This window comes from Rosa rugosa, chromosome 5, assembly GCF_958449725.1.
Source record: "Rosa rugosa chromosome 5, drRosRugo1.1, whole genome shotgun sequence".
Lineage (NCBI taxonomy): Eukaryota > Viridiplantae > Streptophyta > Magnoliopsida > Rosales > Rosaceae > Rosa > Rosa rugosa.
In genome coordinates this window covers 18,530,279-18,543,908 of record NC_084824.1, presented here as the reverse complement: position 1 = coordinate 18,543,908, position 13,630 = coordinate 18,530,279, and the positions used below count along the sequence as shown (strand labels likewise).

The 13,630-nt window shown below is 38.5% G+C and overlaps 3 protein-coding genes across 3 annotated transcripts; 2 read left to right on the top strand and 1 right to left on the bottom strand.

Moving 5' to 3' along the window:
* Positions 1-281: 281 nt before the first annotated feature.
* Positions 282-2,002, top strand: LOC133712453 (uncharacterized). Its single transcript, XM_062138560.1, has 2 exons — positions 282-1,020; positions 1,495-2,002. Exons 1-2 carry the CDS (start codon positions 411-413, stop codon positions 1,647-1,649), a joined length of 765 nt encoding a protein of 254 aa, XP_061994544.1. The 5' UTR covers positions 282-410; the 3' UTR covers positions 1,650-2,002.
* Positions 2,003-3,779: 1,777 nt separating this feature from the next.
* Positions 3,780-8,291, bottom strand: LOC133710303 (lipase). The gene is made up of 10 exons (XM_062136343.1): positions 7,963-8,291; positions 7,417-7,502; positions 7,057-7,122; positions 6,931-6,978; positions 6,778-6,845; positions 6,399-6,471; positions 6,157-6,318; positions 5,276-5,470; positions 4,408-4,496; positions 3,780-4,230 (listed from the first exon to the last, which is right to left on the bottom strand). The coding sequence occupies exons 1-10, from the start codon at positions 8,030-8,032 to the stop codon at positions 4,017-4,019; spliced, it is 1,071 nt and encodes a 356-aa protein (XP_061992327.1). The 5' UTR covers positions 8,033-8,291; the 3' UTR covers positions 3,780-4,016.
* A 2,176-nt stretch (positions 8,292-10,467) lies between these two features.
* On the top strand, positions 10,468-12,036 carry LOC133708658 (uncharacterized). The gene is made up of 2 exons (XM_062134130.1): positions 10,468-11,526; positions 11,838-12,036. The coding sequence occupies exon 1, from the start codon at positions 10,484-10,486 to the stop codon at positions 11,435-11,437; it is 954 nt and encodes a 317-aa protein (XP_061990114.1). The 5' UTR covers positions 10,468-10,483; the 3' UTR covers positions 11,438-11,526; positions 11,838-12,036.
* The last annotated feature ends 1,594 nt before the right edge of the window (positions 12,037-13,630 follow it).

Genomic DNA, 13,630 nt, shown 5'->3' with positions numbered 1-13,630 from the left:
AAATAATTTTTTTTTAATGAAAAAAATTAATGAAGTGACTAAAGTGAATAACAAAGTTAAAGTTGAGTGACCAAAGTGATATATTTAAAAGGTGAGTGACCAAAGTGTCAAATAAGTAAAAATTGATCATTTGTGATATTCTCTCTAATCCTAATCAACCTACCATGCCACATTGATGTTGAGGTACCAATGTTAGACCATTGAAAACACGAAGAAACCGGTGCTATTTATATACTTTCATGACACCAAATTACATCCATGCAAGTTACAGCTCCAACACAAACAACTAACAAAATCAAACAATCAACATCTCTCCCCCATAATAAAGGGAGAGAGATTAATATTTCTCTGTAACATTCCTTCTCTCTAATTATATCTCTACCTCTCTGACCTCAAATTTCAAATTGATTATGGGCTGTGGGGATTCAAAGCTCGCCGTTGCCACCAGCAACGCCCTCGTGCGCCGCAAGAAATCCAATGCCGAGGAGACCACCAAGAACAGCAAAGACATCGAAATCAACCCCAAAACAATCACAGACTGCAACAACAGCATAGCAAACTCAACGCAACAACAACAACATGAGCAAGAAGCTGCAGCAGGCCGTGGTGAACAAGTTGTTAATAAGAACAATGTGGATGGTATGGTGGCTGATGAGGTGAAGGACATTAATGAAAACAAAAAGGAAAATGGAGATGACAAAGAAATAATAGACAAAGGTGACAACCAGGTTTTAGTGGTTTCGGAGCATGAAGCCGGGAGATTTATAACATCTGAAGACTCACCAAGGGATTTCTTTTCGTCAAGGAAATTAGATGAGGAAGCGATTGATGGGATCATTTCTGAGGGAAGATCTGGAGCGTCCGATTATTACACTCCACGCCATGGACCTGGAAGTAAGGGAAACTCGTTCTTCAAGGTGGATGAGGAAAGCAAAGTTGTAGAGGAGGACAAAGAATTGTTGCCTGCTGCTGAAGAAACAAAACTAGCTGTTGAGACGACGTCCTCAACAGAAAATAAAGGTTTGTGATCTTGACCTAAAGGTTAATTTATTTCATTACTGCATAATAAGTCATGCATTCACATATAGGTTTCACCTAATCATTGGTAAAGAGTAAAGACACAAATTTGGTATTGGCGAACGAGGGACGCGTTCCTCTTAGCTCATGAACTTTTGCTTTGAGGCATTTCCATCAAACACCTTTTCCAAACTCCTGTTTAGAAAAATTCAAGAAGAAGTTATTTAATGAGGTCAATTGAACCCAAACAGCATCATGTGGTTGCAAGAGCACCTACTTAATGGTGGAAAGTAGTGGATGATCAACATAACATATCAAACTCTCTAGGACGAAAGTCTTTTTCTTACATTGCAATGCTTATGATATCTCTTACCAGTGATTGGCTGGTCGTTTGCTAATTTAATTATCAGATTAATGAGTAATCAGTTGCTAATATTTCCTTTGCTTACATATATGTATGAAACTATGAATGTACAGGAGAGCCAGCAGTACTAGTGGAGGAGAAATTGGTAAAGGAAACTGCAGAAGTGGAAATCAAAACTGCTACTGTTGAAGCCAAAGTTTCTAGCCCTGCTGCTGAGGAAGAGAAGAAAGAAGAGAAGAAAGTAGAGAAGAAAGAAGAGAAGAGTTAATGTGAATGTATTTCTACATACAGGTTGTGGTTTAGTGGCTGATTTACCAGACGGATTTGAAAACAAGCTATGCATCTAACTAACATGTCGGGAATTGTATACTAACATAGTACTGTATGTCTTGTGCTTGGCATCACTTACGAGTTTCAGAATTTGTGAAATTTCAATCATATGTGACACATGTACGTAACAAGCAGCTAACCTCTTAATGAAAGTCTTTTTAGTCAGATTTGAAGAAACCTAGGGATTGATTTGTCTTATATATATGCTTGTTCACTATGACAAGAAGGAATTGTGTGTGTGTGTTTGTGTTTGTGTACTGATCAAGACCCTGTAAGAGCTCTCACTCCAGGAACATTGGAGTAAGGTGAGAAAGGCTGAAACTTAAACTCGACCAAGATGTATTAATCTACTTATAATTAATAATATTTCTATAAAGTGACAAGGCTCCAATCAGAAATGAACCATCTTATGATCTTTGTATGTATATGAGGATAGTATGAATGAAGCCTCACCGCAAGACAACGAGGAAGAAAACTTAACCAGAACGCAATTGTATGGAATTGTACAGAACAAGATATGACATGAAGCACCAATTTATTTGGTTAATTGATAGGATTCGATTGCAATGAGAAGGAAATGTAGTATCATATAGAGGTTCCATATATTTTTTGTTATAGATGAAGAAACCACAAGGAACAGTATAAGAAATTCATCAGAGTTTATGGTGGTGACCCTTTAATCATAGTACAACGTAACAGTATTAAGAAACTCATGTGTCGATTATTTACAGCAGTAACACGGCATCAGCATTATATTACAAAGAATGAACATGTACACGTACAGATTACTATACACAGTATGCAGCCCTGGCCCTCATATTCATCAGCTAAGGTGCTATGGCTTTTCTGAACACGAAAATGCTTCAAGCATAAAACTGGCACAGCTGTTTCAGGACAAAAAACTAGAACTGATCTCCATGTTTTCAATTTGATAACATGTATATACATTGGACAGAACAAAGTTAACTTCCAAATATGGTCTTTCATGCCTAGTAAACCAGCAGCCGTCACAATTTTGCACGGTCTTCATGTATTGGCCATTCATTCGAGACCAAAATAAACTAAATGGTCCAAAATGCTGTACCTGTTCCCTGACCTGCACAAGCATCTTAGAACTCATAAATATATAAACTGAGGTTGGCTGTTGTTGATGAAAAGAAAACTGAAACATCATAGATTTTCCCAACCTTATGAACAAGACTTCCTCGTCCAATGTTATAATGCCACACCTACAATATGAATGAGGCTCTCTCAATGGTCTAAAAGAAATGAACTTCCATAAAATGGTCGTAACACATGTTTGGGATCCAAAAAATGAGGTGAAGATGCCTTTGATTATCTTCCATGTGCAATTGTAAATCTATGTCATATTCATTAATCCTCCGGAAAAAAAAAAAAAAAAAAAAAAAGGTAAAATTAACATATAGAGATGAAGTACTGATAGACACAAATGAGATCTATGCAACACGGTTAGAAGTAATAGCTAGGCTATCTTGTAAATCAGAACTATTTCTTCTCTTGAACTGCGCAGCTGGGGCATCAGACAAACACAACATTAAAACAACACATAAGTACTATTGTACTAAACAAACTCATCTTAAAAGGGTCAACACAGCACAGTACAGGTATAGTGTGACCACCGTTTGTTTTCTGGAGGCAGCAACTGCGCTTCAAAAGCGGGAGAATTCGAACAAGAAAGAGACAATCAGATAAAACAGAATTGTGTTCTCTTACTAGGCAAAACCCACCCTTACTTTTACCATCTAAGTGCGATTGTGATTCTGATATTGTTGTTCTTTCTTTTCCTTTCTTTTTGTCTAACATGCTTTAAGTCAAAACTGAAACTGGCAACAGACCAAAGACGTTTGGCCAGAAAAATACTATGGCACTGAATCATCAATTTAGTTGGTTGATTGTAATCGTAGAAAAAGGAGAAACCTTTGTTGGTTAAATGATCAAACCCATTTTAAGTGAGTGTCATTTAGAGGTTCCTTATAGCATTGGGGCTGTCTATGAATTTGGAGTCACAACGGAAATTGACCCTTTTAAATTATAGTAGACATAATAGTATAAAGAAGTTCACACGTATCAGATTATTCATTATTTACACAAGTAAACACAGCCTCAGCCTCGGCCTCAGCATTGATATTCCAAAGAATGAAGATGTACACGTACAGATTAATATGTACACTAGCATCATTAAAGCCTCCATCTTCATTGCTACGGCTTTTCTTAAAACATAAAGGCTCTAAGCATAAAAATGGCACAGCTTCTCTTTCAGGACACATCTCTCACAGTTAACATTCTACAGAGGCTTTCCCCCGGCATCTGGCTGTGTTTTCAATTTGAGAACAGGAGTTGCAAGATCTCTGGACAGTACAAAATTTCCTTCCAGATCTGTTCTTCCATGCTCCAGTAAACCAGGACCCATCACAATTTTGCACGGTCTCCATGTCTTGGCCATTAAATCGACACCAAAATAAACTAAATGGTCTGAAATACTATTCCCTTTCACTGACCTGCACCAATGTCTCAAAAACTTGTAACATCTAAACCGACAATAACATTGTAATTTCCAACTTTTGTATATTTGTCTTCCAAGACTGTTCAAGCTAGCCATTATGTATCAGAATATGAAGAAAAAGAAAACTGAGACAATATCTCTCAATGATATCACACAGCAAAAGATGGATTACCTGCTGCATGTTGGGTCCTCGCCAGAGGCATCACATATTTTCTCAACCTTATAAACAAGACTTCCCAATCCAATGTTATAAAGCCACACCTACAATAAGACCAAGGCTCTCTCAAGGGTCCAAAAAGACAGAAACTTTCCACAATATGATCATAAACATGCATGTTTAAAGTTCCAAGATTGAGATTTCAAGGGGTACAGATAAAAGAAGGATTCAATTACAAGTGCCCATGTGCATATGTATGTTTGGGAGTCATATTCATTAATCCTCTCCCCCCATTCAAAAATTTTACAGAGATGATATACTGAGAATGTGCAATCACAACAGCAGTTAATGTAGCATGGTTAAAAGGTATAATCTATTCTGTTAACCAGAACTATTTCTTCTCTTGACTTGTAGAGGAATGCACCATATATAACATTGGGTGCACCAGGCATGTACAACAGTCCATCAACATATCAACTAAACTCATCTTTAAAGTGTCAACCTGACACAACACAGGTATAATGTAACCCCTGTTGATTCTGGAGGACACATGCAGACTAATGAGAACTGTGTGAAAAGTATGTTTGAAAAGGTAGACTAGGGAGTATTCAGAAACAAACAGGAAGAGAGCTTGAAAAAGATTAGCATGCCAGCAATTACCAGTCCAGAAACAAATTAACTAAAAGCAAAGTGGAAGATAAGCAATGTAATGAAGGGGGAACAAAGCATAAATTGTTATTATTGGTTTACTTATAACGTAAAATTATTCAGAAATAACTGATAGGATATGATTAAGGAGTCCAAAACATTAACAGCTCAAAGAGATATCGAAAGTTCAAAAGTAAATACAGAAGTAATCCACCAGTGTGGGCTAAAAGAATACCTCTCTTGCGAAGTGGTGGTATGTCTTCTGAGGAAAGTGAGTATAGTATGGAGGCAAATGAGGCACAACATCATTTCCATTTGTTATTCGTATAGTTTTTGGCACAAGTTTGCTATAGTAAGTAGCAAAGATTGCATTACCGATACGAGGTTGTCCAAATGTCATAACTTGAACATTGTTCTCTTTTTGATTGACCTGGGAATTCAAAATACAAAAAGAAAAGAGAAAAATTATCCTTCATTACTATGTCACTGCCTTGAAGAACATGCTTCCGGTCCAAATTACAATTATTCAATAAAATAACATGAGTATCAGTAACAACAAAACCAACAAGCACTAAAATGCAAATTACACATTCAAACTTCAAGTCAGGTAGGCTTCTGTTATAAGTTCACTCTTGTACACCATTCAAGAAATTTGTTTGACACATGGAAATATCTTGATCAGTAAAACCGAAAAACACAGAGTATATTTTCATTGAGGCCTATAGTAATAACACATTGACATAACATATGACTGGCACTGGCAGGATAAGATAACTATACTACTCAAGCGTTACTACAGCTATTGCATACTACGCCTAACAGGTCTTCAGTATACCTGCCAACTAAAATATGATAACTTAACTTTTGTCTGATGAACTGTCACAAGTTATCATAGTATATACCATCAGGTTGTGCCCACAAACTACTCCAGCAAAGACATCTGACACCCAGTCCACTCCCCTCCCAGAAAACCAAGACAAATTGAGCCCGATTCCCCAATCAATAGTTATGCAAAACCTCATGACATCATGCATTGAAGAATGAAAAGAAAATGGACTAACACTAAAAAATATACACAAGATGAAATATGATGGAGACTGGCTTAGTTATGATTACCCTTAAATCAAGAGCACAAAATGAAGCCATTGCCCCTCCCATTGAATGCCCTGTCACTATGATCCCAATATCTCCATAAAACTCTTTGGCTCTTGCAACAGCATTTAGAATTCCAGGGCGTATGGTGGTGTTGTGGTAAGCGCTGTAAAACCCATGGTGCACCTGAAACAATGCAAAAAGAATGAGAACCGAAACCTCACATTCCAGCAGGCAAAGAGGAGAAACTTCACTGCAATTAGTACCATTGCATCAGGCATGCCGGGGTAATCTATATCAAGTTGCTTCCAAAATAAGTCTTCAATCCAATTCTGTATGCTGCACGCATAAAATCAAGTATTAATCAACAAACAACTCTAGTAAAAGAACAGTTTAGATAGATTGCCCATGGAGATGCATATAATTAGAGGAAAACCCCACAACGAATAGAAATGTAAAATTGCCGCTAAGTTCTATAGAAGACAGATAAAATGTAGTTTGACTGCACAATTGACCAGCACAGAACTAATCAGGATGCCCACTTCTACTGGCCAGACAATAATTAGGGCTCAACAATAATGAAATTAAAAAAATAAAAAGATTAAAATAAAAATCAAGCAAGGGAAAGACATAAGAGTAGCCTACCTGTGTTCCTGAGTTCCTCTAAAGGCAATTATAATAGCATTAGGATCTGTTGCGACTCCAACATATGCCTGGATAAGTAATGATAATGTCAAAATGTGGCAGCTAAGATATGAACAATAACAATATAAACAAGAGGGAAGTGTGAAATTGCACCTGTAAGCAATGCTGGATGTCAACAATCAGCTCTATCATTTGAAAATCCTGTTTCCATTTAAAGAAGGATTAAGGTCCACAACTTTTAGATATAAGAACTCTATATTATAATCTAAATCTGAGTACCTTAATCAAGCCATTACATTCGTCGCATGTCCAAGAAAACAGCTCTGTCAAATCTGACAAATACACCTACAAGATAGAAGAATAATTACAATTGCTACTGAACATATAGCGGCTACATACTAGTGAATCAAATCTTAACATCCAATCCAGCAAATGTCTTTAGTTTCATTCCCATGTAAGAAGACAGATTAAATATTCCCCAAAACTAGCCTTTCTAAGTGTCACGTATACAGCACTCCAGGAAAATGTGAAATTACAAATGAAAAAGAATATCATATGCATTTACAATGAACATGGTGATACGCATATAAACAAAATACCCGTAAACAGTCCCAAAAACAGAAATTCAATGAAACTTACCGTAGAAGCATACCGAACCAATATTGTAGCAAGAGTGTGATTGTAGACGGGGCTATGGCTATGAATCTTGTGCTTGAATCTCAGTTCTGCATTAAGAAATAAAACTTCCCTGTTAAACATGCGTCCAAAAGTTCAACAACAACAAATCCTTGTCCCAAATGCTTGAATCTATATATTCACACCGCTACTAACTCAACCACATCCAAAGCCATTCTGCTCAGAAGCTCATAAAGAGCAATTGCCCTAAAAAATTTACATTGCTATAATTCTCAACCCTGACACCTCTCTACCAAACTAATATCAACACCACCCTTCAAGCAAATCATAGTAAGGTAGACCCAACAACCACATCCATCTTGCAGTCACTAGTTACTACCATACCTACTGTCCCATTTACTCAATTACAGTATCACTTCAACCAAATTTTCTCCAACAAATTACAATTCCAAATGTAAATTTATCCCAAATTTGACTCCCTCAACTTAACTATATTCTTAATTCAATTGAAAAGTAAGAAACTTTTACTGCAGGAAATTGAAGTTTTACCTCTCCCGGCAGAACAACCAAACAGGCACGCAAGTACTGCCAGCACTAGCAACCATCTCCTTCTCTCCATGATCTGCCCCAAATTCTCAAATTCTTGCAGCAAAGATTGAAACTTTAGGGCACAATTCACCACTAATTAGTGAAAACAACCGGACCCACTCGCCCGGCGGGCTTCGGGGCTCCGACAACTGCGCGACGGGTGTGACCGGAAACGCACCGTTTTGGGGGCTCTAGCGGCGGAATGAGACCGCGACCGTCCTATAAGGAGGAAAGAAAGAAAAGGAGAGTTAGTTGGGTCGGAATGGGAAGAAGGAGCCTTAGTTTTTGCGGAGTTCCGAAACTACCCTCTTTCCCGCTGTTCGTTTACCGTTAAATTGTAGCGTTGTGGATGAGGTGTCGGGTAAGTGGGGGTTGGGGGTATTATGGTAAGTTTGCCTACGTGGCGGGTCCGGCTGACGTGCTGATGTGTTGTTTATTCTAAATTGGATTGGGTTTGGGTCGCGGTCAGATGTGTCCATTACTATCTTTTCTTCATAAGCTCGTATTCCTGGAACGGCGTCGTGTGGTGCCAAAAAAGTGGAATATTTTCTTGGGATATTCTGTAATTCTCTAATACTAAGTCCCTCTCATTGGAACTTTATTAAAACTTGAACCATGAGGCAGAAGAACGTGTGAGAATAGTAAATTATGGGGGGCGAAAATATGAGTTAAGTCATGCCAACGACCAAGCACCAACTATAGACTTTTAAGTTTACTTATTGGGGTTATTTATACAAATGGGAAGAGTTATTCTTTTTTAGTTCTCGATTGATGTAAATGAAATCGAACTTAACTCTTAAAATTGAGAATGTGAGTATCGACTATCGAGCCTGGAGTTAATTAGCAACTAGGTGAATTGGCTCCGGTATTAATTGTATGTCGTAAAGCAAGACTTGTCACTTGTTAGGTATGAACGATATAACTTATATGGATAGGTAATGTGAAGTGAAGATATTACATGTCAATTAGACAATGTCTAAAAGTTACATATATATACTTTGTCAAACAAAGCCTCTTTTATTCATATACTTTGCCAACGCCAACATATTGCTGAGGCAAGGTAACATTCCGAATCAATCCGAAAGCGCTGCAGGGCGGGCCGTGCTCGTTCAACTGGGACTGTCATCAAGGATGTTCTTGCATATGCCTCCTGTTTTCGGGTCGGGTGGTGCGTTGGTAGTTGTCTTACGGATTGCTGAAAACCCTAAGTACATGCACACATCGAAAACTTAATTAGTGATCACGAGGAATCGGCGATCAATCAATCGCTGGCTAATTAGCTCCAGCTAGTCTGTTGGATTAATCCAATAAAGAGGATGGATGGTCGTTTCTTCTGTATAGCTGCATGTAATTGTATGATCATGTTGTACTAGCCTGCCTTGCTTCTTCTGCTAGTTTCTATGTCTAGTAGAAGCTAGCTAGCAAGATATGTATGTAATAATCCAACGACCCCTTCTTCGATGATCAACTCTTTTTTTTTATGATTTGTGCTGTTGTAGTTAATCTTGTTTGTGTAAGCTACGAGATATCCATCCTTGTAATTCTAAGAATAAAAATGATTCGAAGCGTTTAATTGAAGCAAGATGTTCATGTGTTTTGGGGCATCCTTAGCAAGTCGGAACATATATAGGCAACTTTGGTGAACCGAGCATTAAGATTCTAAACTTAAAAACACATACCAAATGTACCTCTATGCATATGAGTACGTATCCATGATATTCAAATGCCACCATCCTCAAGTCACCCCTGCCATTTGATGTCATCCCTACATCGATCAATCGAGAAACATATATTTCCATAGCTGCTTTAAGCCAAGTGACCTCCAAGACTTCCATGATTTATTTACTTTTTTCTTTCTCTGAATTACTACATTCAAAACCCTCCTTTAGATCAAGACCCTTCAATTGATGAGAACTTAAAACATTTATTATAAGGCAGCGAAGACAAATCATGAAACCAGATTTTATTGTACATCTTGGACACCTAGCTAGTTAGACTGTGTTGGTAGTATCCATGAAATATATGGTTCGTGTCACTTCGGCTACATATATAAGCTACATGTACAAATGCTACGTACATTCTACAAGCCGACACACTAATAATATAAATCTTGAGGAAGGAGATACTGCTGCGTTAGTAAAGGAAGGAATCAGAACGAGTCAATATTGAGTTAATTTGGTTGATTTGTGTAATCTGTCATAATTGTTTAGATACATTAGTGCTTGATTGTAGGCCTAGAATTGTGGATCGTGTAGTTGTGCACTTTGTATAAAGTCTGTATCTTCATACTGTGAATGATAAGAAAACATTCTTCAAATATTCTTCAAATATTGTTTCTCTTGATGGTATCAGAGCAAGATCTGAGACCTAAAACATGAGATCAACAACCACACCATATCAGAATTTTCAAATCAAAGCCTTCATGCCAAGGGACGAAGAACGATAAGTCATTGAACACGGCAAAACTTTGACTACGTTGAAGATGTCAGAACCATGGGAAAATTCCAATCACCCCTTGTTCATTCATCACTCAGATCAGCCTGGAGCAGTTCTCGTGGCACAGCCCTTAGTGGAAGACAATTACACCACCTGGGCTCAGTCTATGAGCATGACTCTTATGATTAAAAACAAAAAGGGCTTCATCGATGGAACCATTCAAAGATCAACCCAGAGAGTTGAAGAACAGTTACAATGGGACCGTTGCAACACATTGGTTAAAACTTGGTTGTTGGGTTCTATGTCGAAGGAAATATCCAACAGCATCATCCACTGCAAGACTGCAAGAGGTATGTGGCAAGAGTTACAGGAGAGATTTTCTCACACTAACACAGTGCAACTATTCCATATCGAAAATGCCATTCATGATTGTAAGCAGGGTACGAGTTCTGTCACTTCTTTCTTTACCAAACTCAAAAGCTTATGGAATGAGAAGGATGTGCTATGCGAAATTCCTCCTTGCATTTGTGAAGTTTCTAAGGAAATTAAGGCTTACATGGACACGCAGAAGACGATGAAATTCTTAATGGGCCTCAACGACAACTATGCAACAATCCGGAGCAGCATAGTGAACATGGAGTCTTTTCCCATAGTAAACCAGGCTTATTCAATGGCACTCCGCCAAGAGAAGCAAGCTGAGTTGTCCACCGGAAAAGCCATGGCACAGCCAGAAGCCACTGCATTTGCCATGAGGAGAGGCAACCGTGAAAATGAAGATGGAGAAGGAGCAGTAAGGTGTGAGAAGTGTAACAAGACAAATCATTCTACCAAGAATTGTCGTGCACATCTCAAATGCACTTTCTGCAATAGTAGACACCATACCTTTGAATATTGTCGAAGAAGGAAGGCTATCATGGGAGATGGTCAAGGAAGCTCTAAGGCAAACAATGCGGTCTCATTCAATGACAAGAAGGAGACTGCCATGAATTTCCCTTTCTAGCTCTCAAGAAGATTGCCAACAATTGTTGGGTATCCGTATCACTACTGTTAATCAAGTTGGTAATGTTCCCAATTATGAGGAACTCTCAGGTAAAGCATTTCACCTCTCTCAAAGTGGTAAAGAAACCATATGGATACTAGATAGTGGAGCTAGCGATCACATAGTCTGTCACACCAGTCTCCTTACATCATTTAAACCTGTTGCCAATCATTTCGTTAAATTGCCACATGGAACTACCACACAAGTCACACATATTGGCAAAGTCATCTTCTCTCCTCATTTTATTCTCCATAATGTTCTTTGTGTCCCATTCTTTTATTTGAATCTGATCTCTATTAGTAAATTGGCTTATGACTCCTTTTACATTACCATATTTCTCAGCTAAATTTGTTTCATACAGGACCTACGATCGGGGAAGATGATTGGGACGGAACATGAGAGGGAATGACTCTACTGCCTCGACTTGATCAAGAAAGGAACATGTCATGTCGTTCATGGTCACACTCAAAGTTTTTGGCACCAAAGGCTCGGTCACCCTTCGAGCAAAGTCTCTATATTATTTCCCTTTCCTGCAAATAAGGCTTGTGATACAAGCAACTGTTCTGTATGTCCTCTGGCTAAACAAACCAGAATGCCTTTTCCTTTGCATGTTAATTCTAGTGAATCTCCTTTTGAATTAATTCATGTCGATATTTAGGGTGGGTACCATGTTCCTACATACACTGGTGCACAATATTTCATCACCATGGTTGACGATCACACTAGGTGCACTTGGGTGTATTTAATGAAACACAAGTCAGAAGCACGCAGTCTCCTAGTCAACTTCATTCAACTAGTTGAAAATCAATTTGGTAAAAGAGTCAAGATTGTGCGTAGTGACAATGGTCCCGAGTTTAAAATAGAACACTTTTATGCGTCAAAATGGATAATCCACCAAACCAGTTGTGTCAACACACCACAGCAAAATGGTGTGGCAAAGCGTAAGCATAGACACTTGCTCAATGTTGCTCGCGCTCTTCTTTTCCAAGCTCATTTACCAAATTTTTTTGGGAGATGCTATTCTTACTTCTGCTTATCTCATAAATTGGACACCCACACCAATTCTCAAAGGCAAAACACCTTTCGAAATGTTGTTTCACAAGGTACCTAACTACTTACATCTACGGGTTTTTGGGTGTTTGTGTTTTACGTCCACACATCCTCACAAACGATCAAAATTTGATGCCCGTTCCACAAAGTGTATTTTCTTGGGTTATCCCCACGGTCAAAAGGGATTTAGAGTTTATGATTTAGAGAAACAAAAGATCTTGGTTTCACGTGATGTAGTGTTTTATGAGAATTCTTTTCCTTTTCAATCTGCTTCTCATTCACACTCTACAAATCATGATCCCATTTTCTTGCCACAAACAACTCCATCATCTTTTGATCATGAGACCTCACCAGACACTCAAGATTTTCTTCCTATAAATCCTCCAACTGACCAAACATCCAGTCCAAACACATCATCCGAGTCAATCATTCCTTTGAATACGAAATCATCATCAGAGTCTGTCATTCCTTCATCACCGCCCACTAATTCTGCTCCCGTGCCTCCTTCACAATCACCACCACTACGTCGCTCTAGCAGACCTACCAAAACACCATCCTTTCTTCAAGATTTCCACGTCGAAGCTACTCTTCCCTCTCGGCCTGCACAATCGTCTTCAACGAACGAGGCTCCTCAAGGTACTGCCCACTCTCTTTCTAATGTATTGTCTTATAATAAACTTTCCCCTAACCATCAAGCTTTTACCACTAAACTCACCATACAAAAAGAACCAACCTCGTTTTCGTAGGCAGTCAAATGTCCACAATGGAGAGAGGCGATGCATAAAGAGATTCAATCTCTTCAGTCTAATCATACCTGGAGTTTGGTCTCACTTCCACCGAACAAACGACCAATCGGTTGCAAGTGGGTTTACAAGATTAAACTCAACCCGATTGGGTCTATTGAAAGATATAAGGCTCGGCTGGTCGCTAAGGGATACAGTCAGATAGATGGCGTGGACTATAGGGAAACATTTGCCCCTGTTGCTAAGTTAACAACAGTATGAGTTCTTCTCAGCCTTGAAGCTATGAAGGGTAGGCACTTACACCAACTCGACGTGAACAATGCGTTTTTGAATGGTGATCTTTATGAAGAAGTCTATATGC

What these genes read in the sequence shown, in the direction of transcription:
- LOC133712453 (XM_062138560.1), top strand. Translation starts at nt 411, where the DNA reads ATGGGCTGTGGGGATTCAAAGCTCGCCGTTGCCACCAGCAACGCCCTC. An exon ending in GTCCTCAACAGAAAATAAAG is followed by an intron (nt 1,021 to 1,494) that starts GTTTGTGATCTT and finishes ATGAATGTACAG; the next exon opens with GAGAGCCAGCAGTACTAGTG.
- LOC133710303 (XM_062136343.1), bottom strand. Translation starts at nt 8,032, where the DNA reads ATGGAGAGAAGGAGATGGTTGCTAGTGCTGGCAGTACTTGCGTGCCTG. An exon ending in AATGTAATGGCTTGATTAAG is followed by an intron (nt 6,979 to 7,056) that starts GTACTCAGATTT and finishes AAATGGAAACAG; the next exon opens with GATTTTCAAATGATAGAGCT. An exon ending in TTTGTGCTCTTGATTTAAGG is followed by an intron (nt 5,471 to 6,156) that starts GTAATCATAACT and finishes TTGAATTCCCAG; the next exon opens with GTCAATCAAAAAGAGAACAA.
- LOC133708658 (XM_062134130.1), top strand. Translation starts at nt 10,484, where the DNA reads ATGTCAGAACCATGGGAAAATTCCAATCACCCCTTGTTCATTCATCAC.